Genomic DNA, 16,998 nt, shown 5'->3' on the forward strand with positions numbered 1-16,998 from the left:
TTAACACAAGTTATTCAAACCCCTGAACAACACAAATGGGCTAGTAAGCTATTAGGGTATGACTTTGAAATTCATTACAAACCGGGTAAAGAGAACAAGGTTGCCAATGCCTTGAGCAGGCGCGATGAACCCCATCTTTTCACTTTATCGGTTCCATATTTTCCGTGGATCCATGAGCTTCGAGATTATTATACGGTTAACCATGACGGTCGTGCTTTTCTTCAGCAACTCCATGATAAGCCCGAGCAGCACCCGCATCACCGTATATATGATGGGTTAGTCTACCACCGTAGTAGGCTCTTCGTCCCTGCTTTATCAGAATTACGGTCAAAACTTCTGACCATGTTTCACTCCAGCCCGTTAAGAGGCCATTCAGGGATTACAGCTACTATTAAACGAATCCAGGCGTCTTTTTATTGGTCAAATCTCAGAGCCGAAGTCACTCGGTTTATTGGTGATTGTCTTGTTTGCCAACAAAATAAATCCTCCACGCACAAACCTTATGGGCTTTTACAACCACTTCAAATTCCTAATCAGGTTTGGGAAGACATCTCGATGGATTTCATCACCCATCTTCCTCCTTCGAATGGAAAAACGGCGATATGGGTCATCGTGGATCGCCTCACAAAGTTTGCCCATTTTATTCCCTTACCGACTAACTATATTGCCAGCCAACTTGCCACTATTTTTCTGGATCAAATTTATAAACTCCATGGGCTTCCCAAAACCATTTTTTCCGATCGTGATCCGCTGTTCCTTAGCAAATTTTGGAAAGAACTGTTTACAACTCTTGGAACGCACCTTCTTAACTCAAGTGCTTACCACCCACAAACGGATGGTCAGACAGAGGTGGTTAACCGAACTTTGGAAAGCTATTTACGATGCTTTACGTGTGATGAACCTCATCGTTGGACTCGTTTCTTGTACCTTGCGGAATTTTGTATAATTCAAGTTATCACAGTGCCATTAATATGACGCCATTTCAAGCTTTGTATGGACGTCTTCCGCCGTCTATACCGCAGTTGCCACTCGCCGAGTCCGATTCCTCTAATCTTTCTACCGCTTTGGCGACTCATCAGTCCATTGTCAGTTTAATCAAACAAAACCTCCTAAAGACCCGCCAGCGAATGCCTGATCAAGCTAATAAACATCGCCAAGATATGAAGTTTGAAGTTGGTGACCGAGTTCTTTTACGTCTCCGGAACTATCGCTAGACTTCAATGACTCGCATGCATTCTCCTAAGTTGAGTCGTCGCTATTATGGGCCATTTACAGTTCTTGAACGTATCGGGCAGGTTGCGTATCGTTTGGAGCTACCGCCGGGTTCTCGTATTCACCCGGTCTTTCATGTTTCCTTATTACGGGCTTGCAAAGGTAATTGGGTTTCTAATTTTGCGCCATTACCAACTGGACTTATTGATTCGAATGCCACCGGTCTTGAGGACAAGCCCGATTTTGAAGGGGAGAATATTGTTACGTTGTCGGCCCATGCAACCCATGCACAGGATCCAAGCCCGGTTCCGCTGCCGGATGATCAATCAAATACGAGGGCCCGTTCAACTAGAGTAATTTCCAAGCCACTTCGTTATAGGAATTAAACAAGAAGATAAGTATGGAAGTTGAAGATTTTTAATAATTATCAATAATCTATTTCTTGATATACAAGTTATTTATTTTAATTATGAGATTGTTTCTTAGTTTGATTAGGTTTCTACTTCTTTTGTTCTTTATAAATACGTTTAGACTCTTTAATAATTTTAGTGATTTTTATTTGGTTTCTCTCTTCTCTTCCTTGTGTTCTTTGAAGATAGTCGGTTGTCTCGAATAAACCGTATCAATCACTATCAACCAATTGGACTATCTAATTATTATTAATATAATTTGCTCACAGTACTCTCACAAGTGACAACATAACATATGAAACACCACACACATGTGAATACAGCTCATACACTTGAAAAAAAATTCCATTTTTGTTAAAAAAAAAGAGTTAAGTGCCATTTTAGTACATGTGGTTTGTTCAATTACGCAACTTTAGTACCGATTTTGATTTTTTTGCAAGTGGCTACTTCATGTTTCTAAAACTTGCCATTTTAATACTTTTTTCTAACATCGTTTATTTTTGTTCGTTAAGTCAGGGGTAAACTGGTAATTTCATTTATTTTATTTACAAAAAAGTATAAGCTTGAACAATATGAATTAAAAATAAACTCCTTTGAAAGTAAAGGGAGCTATGTGTAGTTTTCAAATAAAAATAAATCAAACCCAGTTCCCTTCACGTCTTTCCGGTCAAAGTATCTCGCCGCCGACGAGCTTGGTTGTTTTTTCCGGCCAACTCCAAACAGTTCGCAAGACCAGTCCACATCATTAATTCTTTTCTATTTCGCAATCATAACGCATCACGGCTATCTCCTAATCTTTGGCTTGAGTAATTCAGTTTTAATAACTGTTAATCTATATTATTAACTTGTAACCTGCATTAAAACCAAATCAAATTAGACATGTTATTGTTGATTTAGCCAAATAAATACACCCAAAATCACTCATTCGATGATTGCGAACACACTCATATGCTCAATTCCCCCAAACATGAACTCTGTGTTCATCTTGAAACTCACCATCGACCGATACTTGAACTAGTCAACTGACATCAAATCGTCCACTTATGAGGTAATTAATTCATGTTTCCTGCACGTCCTTATGTAGATAACAAAAGCCCTCTGTTAAATCACATTGACAAATGAAAATTATCGATCAATTTGAGGATGCCATTTATAGGGTTTATGAGGATTTGGGGCTCATTTAAATGGGTACTATAAAAAGTTTCAGAACTAGATTAGAATTAACTGTGTCGTCTGCTAGAGTGGTTTTTTCATATCTTGTTGCAACTCTGGTTAGGTCACAGACGCAGGTTCGAGTCCGGCACCCTTTTTTTGAGTTTACGATAAAAATATTGAAATTACCAGTTTACCCATGACTTAACGAACAAAAGTAAACAAGGTTAGAAAAAAGTACTAAAATGGCAAGTTTTAGAAACCTGAAGTAGCCACTTGCAAAAAATCAAAATCGGTACTAAAATTGCGTAATTGAACAAACACGTGTACTAAAATAGCAATTGAACATAAAAAAAAAAACACCATTTTGACTTGAACCCGGCTTGACCCATTACATCCACAGTAAGCTTCAAACGACGAACTCATTCAGTTTCAATGGCGGAAGAAACCCTACCGGAGAACCGACCCGACCCGACGGCGGCGTTGGTCAAAACCCCACCGGCGATTTTGAAACAGTTGCTCGATCGTGGCTATCCACTCTTCCGGCGGGCAAGACTGTAAGTCCGTCCGACGTGGAAGCCTGGCTTCAATCCAACAAGGATTCACCATTACTACCTGATCACATCAAATCCATGCCTCCATCAGATGTCTTCCAGCTCATCAAATCCTTTGTACCTCAGGTATTATTATTATACAATTTCATTTTAACCCAATACGCTTGCTTTTTCATGTTCTATAAATTCTACATTTAGCAAATTAACATTATTTTTAGCCTTTTAGGGTTCTGCGTACTGCGGTTTTCGGCTAAAACCGATCAAAAGACCAAAGTTTTGGTTTTTGGGTTCAATTCGCTTTTGCTAATAGGGCTAATAATTCTTTAAAAATTTAATATTAACAGAATATTACATATTTTGGCCTAGAATATTAAGAGCAAATAAAAGATGCATTTGAAATGATTTAATCTCCAAATCGACAAGGCATAACCAATTAACGTTAAAAATAAAACAAATATACAATCCAACTTCAAAAAACATAAATAAATGATTCAAAGAAAAGCTAATTCAACAAATCAGATTTTTCAGTTTCGGTTTTTTTTTTTCTTTTTTTTTTTTTTTTTTTTTGCAAAACACAAAACCGGACCAAAGCCAATATTTCGGTTTGTACTAAAAATCAAAACCAAACAGTCGGTTTCTAATTCGGTTTGGTTTTTTCGAGTCGTTTTTTTTTATTTCATGCACAACCCTAATTACTTTTAATTTATTTGTGTTTTCCATTAAAGCTTGATTATGGTTTTTAGGGCATATTTTTATTCCAATATGTGGGATGTTAAATGATACATTTGTGAATATAATGTTTATTGTGTTGAATTGTTGATTATGTTTATATAATAGGAAAAAGATCCCTTTTATTTTCGTTTCCAACGGTCGGAGCAATGGATGCCGGTATACACTTGGTTAGAGAGTTTAAACACAGATGAGGTAGTTAGCAAAGTACAAGTTCAAGACTGGCTTACCGCAAATGCAGAGATCATGAGAGATGTGTTGGGAAAATATCCCGGTTATCATCTGGTGCACTACATTAGAAAGTGCCACAAGAAAATACTCAAGAAAAGAGAGAAAAAAGAGGTAAAATTTATATCACAGCTTCCTTTTATTATGTGTTCAATCGATTCAATAAGCTTTCTTCTTGTGATGCGGTTCCATATTAGTTTTTGGGAAAACCGCAAGAAAATGCAGTGTACTACTAGAATACTAGTCAGTTTTTGGTTTTTAAAGTTATATACAACAGACATTCGTTTAGTTATTTAATTGAATGTACTTACTTTTTCTTACCAAATTACGCAGTTTGTTTCATCGACTGCTAAAAACGTTAAGCTGTTATGAACTGCATATGTTGATAAGAAACGGTATGTTCATTAAATGGTTAAAAAAGGTACGCTCAGTTTGCTATCAAATTTATTTTGTGGTAACTTGATTCAAAAAGCTTCTTTTTTTGTTGCACGGTTACATTTTATTTTGCGGAAATTTGCAAGAAGGTGCAATGTACTAGTCACCTTTTAGTTTTGTTATATGCAATACACATTCTCTTAAACTGTTTAATGCAACAGACTTACCTATTCTCATCAACTTATGTGGTTGGTTTCATTAACTGCTGAATAACGGTATGTTTACAAATCGCATATTTTTGGCAAGAAATGGCAAGTATTTTCATGCAGTTTGCTATCTAATTTATTATTGCAAAAAGCTTTAAACAAGAATTAGGCAAAGATCCTACATTATCTTTCTTATTACGACCTAACTTTATTTAAATTTGATAGTGGCGACTTAATAATATTTTATTACTTATTCATTTTGCAGGGATTGCCTACTCGTGTTAAGAAAAGGTCTTCAAAAGCTCACAAGACCGAGAAAAAGAAATCACTAGCTATGCCACCAAGTATGACTTACGGTTTTTCATGCATCGCTTTTCTTTTAACCCGTTAATGAATTCATTGGTTTTCGTTTATGTCCATCTTTTTAATTGTTTAAACTTTTTAATTGTTTAAACTGATTTCATTAAAAAGTTGATTTTTTTATTTTTTATTTTTGCAGGCAGTAGCGCGACCAAACTCCCAAAGGACAGTACTACATACATGGTGAAGCGGAATGAAGCTTTTCAAAAATACCAGATGTGAGTTTTGTTTTATATCTTTATAATTCTTCAAAGATTCAATTATAAAAACCGTTCCCGTGTTTTGTGAAATTTGCTCAACATGTTCATTTTTTTGAAATTCAAGGTTTGTTTATGGTTCTGTAACACCTTTTCTCTCTCAATTTAACCAAGTTCTCCATATGTTTTGCACATAAGGGCAATTTTGTCATTCCGTTTTCCAAACAGATACGAAAACTAACCGTAATTTATGAACATTGGATTTTGAAATCACGATGAAAACATGGCTTCTAAAAGTCAAACTGAAAGCCTTTAAAACATAGTAAAGCTTAATTGGGAAAAAGAAAAGGGAGGGGGTGGGGTGTTGACAAAATTGTAAAAGTAGGGACTATTTTGAATTTTTAAGAAATATGTACCTTTTTTGCAACTTTTGCAAAATACAGGGATGGTTTTTGTAATTCGCATTTTTCTGTATTTTACAAGAATCCTCATTTTGAGCAAAACAGTCATGTCGGATTGTCAGACGCGGGGGTATAATTTCTGACACGACACAAACCCAACTAAAAATTCACGGATTTGGTTTAGTCTAGACGGGGTTGTCAATTTCGGGTTTGAGCCCGCAAATACGTTTAGCTAAATGTGCCGTGTTTGTGTCAAACCAACTGGTTCACCGTTTGACCCTTTTTATTGTTTTTAAAATGTGTTTTGTGTAATAATTTGAACTATCTGGGCTTTTTTTGCCAAAATTTGAAAGTTCAAAAGCAAGTTGGCACATTTAAAGCATAATTTTTAAAGACGATAAAAATAACATGTAGTTTTAGAATCTTAAGTATTAATATGAAAAAAGAGAGTCAAGCGGATCATTCGTGTCAACCTGCGAATACATGTGTCATGTTTAGGTTATTGTAAACTTTCGGGTGTGTGTCGGGCTCGACCCGCTAACCCCTGAAAATGGCTTGTTTAGCCACTTAAACTATAGATAATGATTTTGTGGCTTACTAGTTTTATTTATTGTGTCAACAGTTTAACAGAAATGGAAAAACAGCTTAGCGCTATGTTTCAAAATCAAGAAACCGCAAAAATTGTAACCGGGCCATGATTATCATTTATCATAAGTTAGCATGATGCATAAACATATTATGTATGCTGTCATTTTAGTGAAGATGAAGCCAAATTTTATGAGCATCTAATGTTTCTACCTTCCGGTGCCATTTAGAAAGTCTTGTGAAATGTAAGGTGGGTTTATGAGGATTATTTTGTTGCACCTTATTTATTCACACACAACTAGATAACATCAACTTCAATTTTGGTTTCTAACATCAACTATGTTAATTGGACGTTTTATAGTTTAGTAAATTACATTTTATATGTTTACACAAAAGAAAATCGAATTCGTTGGATGGTTTCGACCTCAGTGTAATCGAATTCTATGATGGTGTTTGAAGGTTGATGTTATGGATGGATGGTTATCCTTGCGTGTGCTAACTTGCCTCACCTACTTGCAACCTCCTATTTCCAATGTTTTAATTGCCTACCTTGTCCAATGTCAAACCTACTTGCCTCTTCTAACTAAGTTGAATTTATTTCGTTCGATGCTGAAACCGCCGGCTGTTCCTATTCTTTTCCTCTTTTCTCTCTCTCTTTGACCTCCCAGATGCGTCTCAAAAATGACTCTTAAAACCTTCAAACTCAGCGATTTTTTTTTGGTCCATATTGAGCTTTCAACATGTAACTTAATTGGTAAAGTTGTCAAATTATTTATCATATAATTAAAAATATGATTTTTAATTGCTCTTTTTATGCTCGTCCAGAGTCCCAAAATTCAAAGATATTCTTGGAGACGGTCCTGTCAATCGTTGAAAATCAGGCTCAAGAAAACGAGATTTTAATCACAACCAACGACTCTTCTTGTTTATTATAATTTTCTTGACACGCTACTTGCATATCCCTAACTATCTATTAATGCTAATTAACTCCCTAAACATACTATGACTTTCTAGACTTTAAAACTAATAAGGTAGCGTGAACAACTAAATGTATTTTGAATAAAAATAAAGATAAAATAAAGAGAAAATACTTTCTGACATTATAAATAGTGAATCACTTGTAACCTTTCATTTCATTCTAATTGGTTCAACTCCTCCAAACCATAAAAACAAATTAAGATGGCAATGAATTTGAGAAAGTAGCAAGCAAATTCATAAAACCATTGGTTCCAACCCCTCCAAGCCTTAAAAACTACAAAATAGGTTTCATTGATGAACTTGCACCATTCATGAATGTAGCTGCTGTTCTTTTCTTCACCAAAAACAACTATCACAATCCTATGTTGTTTGTTGCCCAACTAGAAAAATCCCTCGAGAAAACCTTAGCGCGATTGTACCTTCTTGCCGGTATATATGTTGAAGAAACTCAAACCGTTGATTGTAACGACGAAGGTGCTGAGTTCATACAAGCCAAAGTTAACATCAAACTCGAAGATGTTGTTGGTCCAGAAGTGAATGTTAGTTTGGTTGATGAATTTATTCCATCCAAAATTATAACCTAAACCCGAACCGTTGTTCTTACTGTTCAATTGACCACCTTTGAGTGTGGAGGTGTAGCACTTGCCGTAAGTGCTACACATAAGATTGTTGACGCGTCAACACTATGCACATTCCTAAATGAGTGGGCTGCCACGAACCAGGAACAAAGTGACATCAAATTCACAACGCCGGGTTTCATGTCATCTTCATTGTTTCCTGGTCGTGGCGTCCGTCGCAGTCCAATACCATATATCATCGATGACAATTTGTTAAGCAAATATACAAGAAAGAAACTTTCATTTAGTGAGAGTGCAATATCCAACATGAAAGAAAAGGTCACCACGAGGGCAAGGTTGTCGAAGGTACAACTGGTATCTGCTATCTTTTGTAAGGCTCTCATAGGTGTTGATCGTGCGACACACGATCACCCAAGAGAGTCTATACTCCGCCAAATAATAAATCTAAGGGAAAAAATGGCTTCTTCAATACCCAAGTATTCTTGTGGGAATCTTTGGGGGGGGGGGGGGGGGGTGGGTTTGTGGCACCAAGCCCACGTTCCTTGAATCAACCGAAGAATTGGCAAATCTATTAACCGATTCTGTCACGAAAGCTGTGAACGACTAGACTACTCAAAGGTAAACCACGATAGCGAGCATGGGCAAAGGATGGTATTGAATTCCTTGTTAAAAACGAACCGCATTCCTGAATCAACGAATGTAATTTCAATAACTAGTTGGTGTAAGTTTCCTTTTACGAAGTTGACTTTGGTTTCGGATAGCCCATATGGGTGGTTCCTTGGACCACTCCTATGAAAAATTCAGGACTTCTGATCGATGGTGCTGGAGGTAATGGAATCGAAGCATACATTGTTTTACAAGTTAAAGATGTCCCTTATTTTGAAGAAGCTCTAGATGTCAACAACTTTGGTGCTTAAAATCTACTTCTTTTGTGTATTAATTATTGTCTCTTAATCATCTTATACACACACACACACACACACACACGCAGACACACACACACACAAAGGGGGTGGTTAACGTACAATAATACACTATCGTACATTAGGTACGCGAGGATCTGGAACGTCTAATATAACGTGATGGTAAATTTGTAATTAAAAGGAAATTGATGATACACCGGTTATCAAAAGGGCAATTCCGTCCAAAAGATATTTCAATTTAGCCTTCGTTCCCCAAATCAGTTTTCCGATTTCCCCAAATCAGTTCTCAATTGCCCCCCCAAATCCGTTCGTCAATTTAACCTCCATTTGTACTATTAATAATGCAGTTATGGCTCACAGTTTCAATTTATTGTGTCAACAGTCTAACAGAAATGGAAAAGCAGCTTAGCGCTATATTTCAAAATCAAGAAACCACAAAAGTTGTAACAGGGCCATGATTATCATTTATCATAAGTTAGCATGATGCACAAACATATGGATGCTGTCATTTTAGTGAAGATGAAGCCAAATTTTATGAGTATCCAATGTTTCTACTTTCTGGTGCCATTTACAAAGTCTCTTTTTAAGTTTGTGAAATGTACGCTCTGTTCCCGAGTTTCATTTAAAGAGGGAAAAGAAACAAAAGGAAAAGAAAGGAAAATAAGTGTTATTATTTCGTGTTCCCCAGTTTAATGGAAATGAAAGGAAAATAAACATTTTGTGTGTTCCCTTAGTTAAACGGAAAAGAAATGAAAGTTATAATTTTACCATTATACCCTTACTTTCCTTTCCATTAAACTAGTCTCCATGTTCTAACACGATAAAACCTTATTCTAACTTTAACAATTAAAATTAACTGAACATAACAATTAAATGCCCTGCAAATTAATCAAAGCAACTGGGCATCCATATTTATCTTTGGAATTTATTTGCAACTTTTTAAACCTGAGCAATCAATTAATAGAGTATGTATATACTTTTGAACTACCAATATATTACTACCAAACAAAACAAAACAAAACAAAGCCCATAGCCCAGCCAAAAATCAACTGCATTGACCCGTTTGTTGTTTTGTTCACTTATCACCTAAATTGACTCGTCCGTAGAGATGCACATACAAAATGGTTTATCAACCGAACCAAAATAGAACTGATTTGGTACCGAACCGAAATAACAAATACATTCAATAACCACTTGCTGCAATAACCAGTTTAGTAATTTTAAACTGGTATGAAACAAGTACTTTATTAAACAGAAGATGACTCGCTATTTTTAAAATGCTAAATCTTCTACAAAGTAAATACTAAGTCATTCATATAACAAATACATGCATATAATCCATAGACACTAACGACCCACAGTCTTCTTACTTCAACTGTCAATCCATGACCTCCAATATCCGTTACAACCCAAATCCATTTTGACTTTTCGACCCGCATCATGTGCCTAATTTTCCACCTCTAATATGATACATGTGCTTAGAATAATTGTTCAGCTTCCAAGATCCCTCTTGTGTATTCATTCTAGAAAAAAGTTATAAATAAACACAAATCATAAACATGAATTAACACACTCACTAAATAAGTTAAAGATATATGAGAGAAGAGTATAAAAATGAAAGGTTATCAAACTCAACAAACATCTTTCACAAATTAGTATACTGGAATGGAAATGTTTAAGCAACTATTCTCCCATAGTAAAAAACGTTGGCCCGTTTGTAACTAACTGGAACATTTTTGCCCAGTTTTTTAAAATAATCTAGATTACAAAATTTATAATAATTTCACTAAGATTCAAAAGTCTTTGAACAAAGCAATTTAAGAGGTTGTATAAATAAGAACGCACCATGTTTGTCAAACCGTTTTATTCAAACCTTTGGGCTTTTACCACCGCTAAACTAACCCCATAATATGTTGCCAAACCAAATGAGCACGGATACTCCACAACATAACTAATACATCCTTGCATGCCACAACCAAAGCAACAAAATAAACTTACTATTAACTAGGGGTGCAAACGAGCCGAGCCGAGCCCGAGCTCGACTAGGCTCAAGCTCGGCTCATTTAACTTACACATAGCTCGAGCTCGGCTCGTTTTGAGCTCTATTTTCAAAGCTCGAGCTCGGCTCGGGCTCGGCTCGTTTACTATTTATCAATTATTTTTTTATATAATCATAATTATTTTATATATTTTTTATATTATAATTTTATTTATAAAAGAATATATATTATTTAGTTATTTTTATTTATTTTTTCATAACATTATATTTAATAATTAATAATTATTAAATATATATTTTAAAAAAATTATATAAATGGCAGGCTCGTTTAGGCTCGCGAGCCGGCTCGAGCTCGATAAGTAAAGCTCGGGCTCGGGCTCGTTTATTAAACGAGCTTATTTTCAGGCTCGAGCTCGGGCTCGGGCTCAATAAAGCTCGGCTCGATCAAGCTTTTTAACGAGCCAATCTCGAGTAGCTCGTGAGCAGCTTGGCTCATTTTCACCCCTATTATTAACTAAACTTATTATTATAACTAGTTTAAGAAACATAAAACCTGTTTATCCAAACACAAAACATTTATAAATGAAACTGCAGTTTCAAAACACACTCAATAGCACCATTCTAACACTCGAATCAGAACTCAAAAGCTAATCGAGAGGTGCTGTGGGTTTCAAAAATGGCACGAGCCCGTAAAAGGAAGAGATATTATACAACATGATTCTGTATGTGTTGAGTCAAAGATTTGACCTAAGAGAGATATATGGAAGATTTGAATCTTCTCAGCCTCCTCAGAATTCACTAAGTATGGATCCGGGCACACCTTAGACCTCCGAGCAAGCTTTTACTTAGCCATGCATGATATTTTGTCTATCGGGCAAAGTTATCTTCTAGAATTCTTCTTTAGTGGATATCCGGGCAGGGTTCGCAAATTGGTGTATTACCGGGCAAGGTTCACTAGTTTATGCAAATCCGGGCAAGGATCACTTTATCAAGCAAGTCTGTTCTTCATAGCCAAGTAAGGTTTACTCCCGAGTAAGCTTTTGGCTAACCAAGCTCATGAAGCCAAGTGATTGGAAGACCGGGCAAGGTATTCTTTAATAATACATTGGTCCAAGCAGGCTTGATGAATAATGAAATATATCAAGTAACATCGGGCAAGGTTCAACTCAAGAAAGGAACAGTGCTGCCGAGCACACTTTGTTAATAAGCTATTTTATAGTAAAGAGTTGAAGGAACCATCGAAGAACAAGGTTGCTCGTAAGGGTTTGACGGGCAAAGCCTGATAAAGTCAAGAAGATTGAAGTCTACCCGATGAGTATTTTACTTGGTAAAATACTCTTTAAGTAAAGTCTACCCGGAAACTGATCCCGGGCACACATCTATGTTACCAAGTACTGAAGGAAGGTAGAACACAGAGTATACTCGGAGAGTCATACTGCTTCAAAGCCTACCCGGAAGACTTGTTTTACACTTAGAATAGGTTTGAATATGTTTTAGCATTTAGGGTTTCTAGAAGGAATGACAGCTGTAAAGGAGGTGTCAGGCCTATAAAAGGAATAATTTAGGGCACGCCTCCTAAGGACGGATTCAGGCAATCACACTTTTAGGATAAGAGAGAATATTTCTGAGTGTGACAGCCGTCCTAGGAATCGTACGGATAAACTTTCCTTCAAGAAACCTTAAATCGATTATCACTTGTATGATGAACATTATATGAATGGAAATCTTTTGAGTGAATCTTGTGTGTGTTAGTTACCTTTGATTATTGTTTAGCAACTACCCTGTTTGTTATTGATTCCGCCTTTAACAAACGGTTATCTTTCTAAATATAGCAACCCGTCATTAACTCACTTGTCGACACATTTATTTGTGTGAGTTATGACATGATTTGTGTAAGATCTACCTGAAACCGGGGACCTGACAAGTGGTATCAGAGCTTGTTACTGCTATTTTAGTAAGATTCTTGTTGCTGATTGAAAATTTGAAGAAAGATGACGTAAGCAGACCACTGTTCCATTGAAAAGTGATGTTGGCAGCTCTGTTCTTCATTTTTCCTTCCAGATCTACAATCTTTTGGTGTTTTCTCTTCCTTATTTCAATTAAAGCTTGAATTTTTATTTCCAAATCTTGTTCTAATCGCACCAGATACATCAGATCTGAACAACCTGTTTTCAGATCTGATTGTTTTAAAACTCTGTTTTTACAAAGAAAATGATTTTGATTTTTCAAAATGTCTGGTTATGAAGAACAAGAAGTGTCTACTAACAAGATTCCTAGACTGTATGGACAAGAAAATTTCACAAAATGGAAGGTCTTATTTGAAGCACCGTTTGCTATAATGATGTTGATATGTGGAAGTCAATCAAGGAAGGTCCACAAGGCACTGATGAGGATGGTGCCAATCCAGCTGCAACTGCAGCTGTGCGTGAAAGAATGATGAAAGTAGATGACAGGGCCTTAACAATGATAAAGCTAGGACTGTCTTGGGAAATATTGACCAAGGTTGCACATCATCCCACCGCAAAGGTTATGTATGATGCAATCCTTGAAATGTTTGAGGGAAACACTGAGTTGAAGAACATCAAAAAGCAAAGGTTGAAGCAACAGTTGGAAAGGTTTAAATACACAGAAGGAGAGAGGTTGAAGTCAATTCTAGAAAGATTTCTAGCAATTGTAAATGAGTTGAGAACCACTGACTATGTCATGACTGATTATGACTTGAATATCAAGCTTCTCAACTCAATGCCTAAGGAATGGTACATTGCCTGCAAATCCATCCTTCAAAAGCCTAATTTCAATATTTTGAAATTGGATGATGTAGTGTGCTTCCTTCAGGCTGCAAAAATAGAAATTATTGAAAATGAGATGACCAAGGAAGAAAGGCCTTGCTTCAATGTTACAAATGCTTTAATTGCACCAATGGGAAACTTGTCAACCAAAAACCAACAACAGATTCCCATTATTAAAGAACCAGTTGAGTATGGTGTTGACACACCAAAGTCTTTTGTTGGTGGTAGCACAAGTCACCATGGGAACCATCAAAGGTTCAATGTCCAGTTGATAGATGATACTGATTCTGCCTCTATGGCAAGTGGGCAAATTCCTTACTCTGGTGGTGGAAATGGTCAAGGAAGTGAAACATAGGCCTTGTTCTCTATGTTTACAGAGTCATACAATGCTTTTGTAGCAAAAAATCTGATTCATACCAGTGTCATCCAGGATGACCTTGAACAGATAGATGCAGATGATTTGGAGGACATGGACTTGAAATGGCAAGCAACCATGTTGGCTCTTAGAAGCAAAAGGCTATACAACAGGACTGGTAGATCACTTCTATCAGGGCTTAATGAAAGAATTGGATTTGATAAATCAAAGGCTATTTGCTATAACTGCCAACAGCCTGGCCATTTTGCCAGAGAATGTAACATGCCAAGATAATTTCAGACTAATCAATTCCAAAACCAATCAAGAAATCAGCAGAATCAATATCAACAGAACCAGCAAAGAACCAACAATCCCAATAGCAACAACTTCAACAATAACAACAACTTCAACAATAACAACAACAACTATAATCCCAACTTCAACAACTTCCAGCCTCAAATGAACAATCACAATCAAGTTGTGCCACAGAATCAAGGTTTTCAAAGAAATAACAATCAAAACATTCAAAACACTCCAAATAACTCAGTCCCAACCAATCAAAACCAACCTAGAAATCAAGGAAATGTGGCTGTAACAACACAACATGAAGGTAATTTTGACTGGAGCAATCATGAAGAAGACATTGCTGATGATATCAAAAGGGAAAATGTGGCATTTATGGCCTTGATTGAGAAAGAAGCTGGATCATCATCTCAGGTACACTCTGCTCCTACTGTTGATTTAAATGAAATTATCAATGAGCTAAAAGTAAAAGCAGGCAAGCTGGAAAGTGAGTGTTTTAAGAAACAAAGTATTATCAATGCATATGAGGCAAGTGAGCTGATAAGTGAAGAAATAATGAAAATTTTGGAAGAAGATTGTGTAATCAGTTATAGAGCTCAGAAAAGGTTTACAACTGAAATAGAAGGGTTGAAGAAAATGATTGTTGAAGAAAAAGTGCACAACACAAAACTGCAAGTTGAGAATGAATTCTTGAAGAACTTGGTCTCCACTGGAAACATCTGTGGTATTATAAACCAAGTGAAGAAAGAAGACAAATACAAGGCAGTGCCACCACCATTCAACAAAAACTTTATGCCAAAAGTTGATAAAGAGAAAAGAAATGCATATCTACAACAATTTAAATGTGTTTTTCAATACAAAGAAGAGTTTGTGGATTTGTATAAGAATGTTGAGGTGAATGAAGAAGGAGAATTTGTAGTAAAGAAAGATGTGAGAGAAGACAAGTCAATTGGAGTTCAAGTTTATGAAGATGACTTTGGTTCTGATGATTTAAATCAAGATGATTTAAGTGATTTGAGTGATCAAATTACAGATGAAGAAATTAAAGCTGCTGAAAGAGGAAGAAGGTACAAGAAACCTGATTCAATTGAGAAATTGCCACAGCTTCCACCAGTGACACCCAAGATGAAGAAAATGAATGAAAGAATCAGAAGAGAACATGTATCCTTTGATATATGTGAGAGAAAGAAGGTAAACTACAATGCAGTCAAGCCACCTAGCTTTGATGTATTGGAGAGGATAAGTAAAAACAAAAAGAAAAATACAACTGAAGAAGTTAATATTGAGAACTTTATCCCAGTTTACCCTGTTTTCTCTAGTCATGAGGTGTTTGACATTGGAGAAGTGGAAACTATGGAAGAATATGAGAAGAGGCAATCAAGACACAGAGAGAGCCAAGTTGAAGAACCACTGAATATGCAAAAAATTGTGTTTGTTAAGAGCAAGACTGAAAGACAAGACATCAAGATTGAGGAGTTTGTTCCTTTCTCAATCAATTTTGATAGTCTAAAAAATCAGAAGACAATTGGTGTCAAAGAACCTAGACCAAGTGAAAGGTTCATAAAGGGAAGTGATAATGAGAAATACAAAGGAAAGGTTTGGTGCAAGAAATGTGATGAGTATGACCATCACACGGATTCTTGTAATGAAAGACTCAAATTCAAACCTTTTCATGTCCTAGATAAAACAATGTATGGACAAGACTTTGTTATGTACAAGCAAAAGTATGACAAATACCTAGGAAAAGGAAAGGTGTATGAGGAGGAGACAGTGAATGAGGATAAACTGAAACCATCAGTAAAATCCAAGAAACATGTGGCTGAACCAGCTAAAAGGAGTAGATCTCCTATGAAGCATGAGAAAGTTGTCAAGAAGAACTTTCAGCCCTTGAGAATCATTCCTAAAAGGGATACACAATCAGTCAAATCTGATAGTTCTCAAGGATCACCAAACAGTGAGAAGACAAAAATCAGAGGTGTCTTTCCTAGAAAGAAACCAACTGAACTTACTGGTGATGAGAAGTTTCTGGTGAAACATGGTTATGAACCTGAAGGATTCCTTTGGAAACCTAAGGTTGAGGCTAAGGTAGAGACAGTTGCTGATGTAAGAGATTACTCAGAAAAGAAAGATTATGTGGTAAAAGAGTATGATACTGCATCATTAGAATGCCAAAGCTCAACCTCATTTGTTAAAACCCCAAGAGAGTGTGGTTATGAAACAGACAATTCAGAAAATATAGAAGTCACTCATGAAGATCCTGAACCAACAACACTCACCTCCCAAGCTGCCACTGAAATTAAAGTTGATGAGTTGCAAGCTGAAACAGCTTGCACTTCATCATTCAACTGATCAAATTTTTTCTTATGTGCAGGAACAGTCCACTCCTCTGAATGACATATGGTACATGGATAGTGGTTGTTCTAGGCACATGACCTGTGATAGGAGGTCACTTGTCAATTATGAAGAAAAATTTGAAGGTCCTATAGCTTTTGGGAGTGATGAAAATGGTGGAAAGATTGTTGGGAAAGGAATTTTAACAAATGGAAAAGTTTCATTTGATAATGTGTTTCATGTTGAAGGTCTACAATATAATCTGCTGAGTATATCACAAATGTGTGATAAGGGTTACAAAGTCGGGTTTGATGACTCACATTGTTTCATCCT

The 16,998-nt window shown here is 36.3% G+C and overlaps 1 protein-coding gene and 1 pseudogene across 1 annotated transcript; both read left to right on the top strand.

Moving 5' to 3' along the window:
• Positions 1–971: 971 nt before the first annotated feature.
• On the top strand, positions 972–6,717 carry LOC143568526 (uncharacterized). Its single transcript, XM_077054671.1, has 7 exons — positions 972–1,176; positions 1,296–1,374; positions 3,178–3,454; positions 4,166–4,399; positions 5,132–5,210; positions 5,366–5,444; positions 6,447–6,717. Exons 1-7 carry the CDS (start codon positions 972–974, stop codon positions 6,520–6,522), a joined length of 1,029 nt encoding a protein of 342 aa, XP_076910786.1. The 3' UTR covers positions 6,523–6,717.
• A 138-nt stretch (positions 6,718–6,855) lies between these two features.
• Positions 6,856–8,893, top strand: LOC143568527 (pelargonidin 3-O-(6-caffeoylglucoside) 5-O-(6-O-malonylglucoside) 4'''-malonyltransferase-like; annotated as a pseudogene).
• The last annotated feature ends 8,105 nt before the right edge of the window (positions 8,894–16,998 follow it).

This window comes from Bidens hawaiensis, unplaced genomic scaffold (genome assembly GCF_021521415.1).
Source record: "Bidens hawaiensis isolate Kalapana, Puna unplaced genomic scaffold, B.hawaiensis_p1.1 tig00024002_1, whole genome shotgun sequence".
Taxonomy (NCBI): domain Eukaryota; kingdom Viridiplantae; phylum Streptophyta; class Magnoliopsida; order Asterales; family Asteraceae; genus Bidens; species Bidens hawaiensis.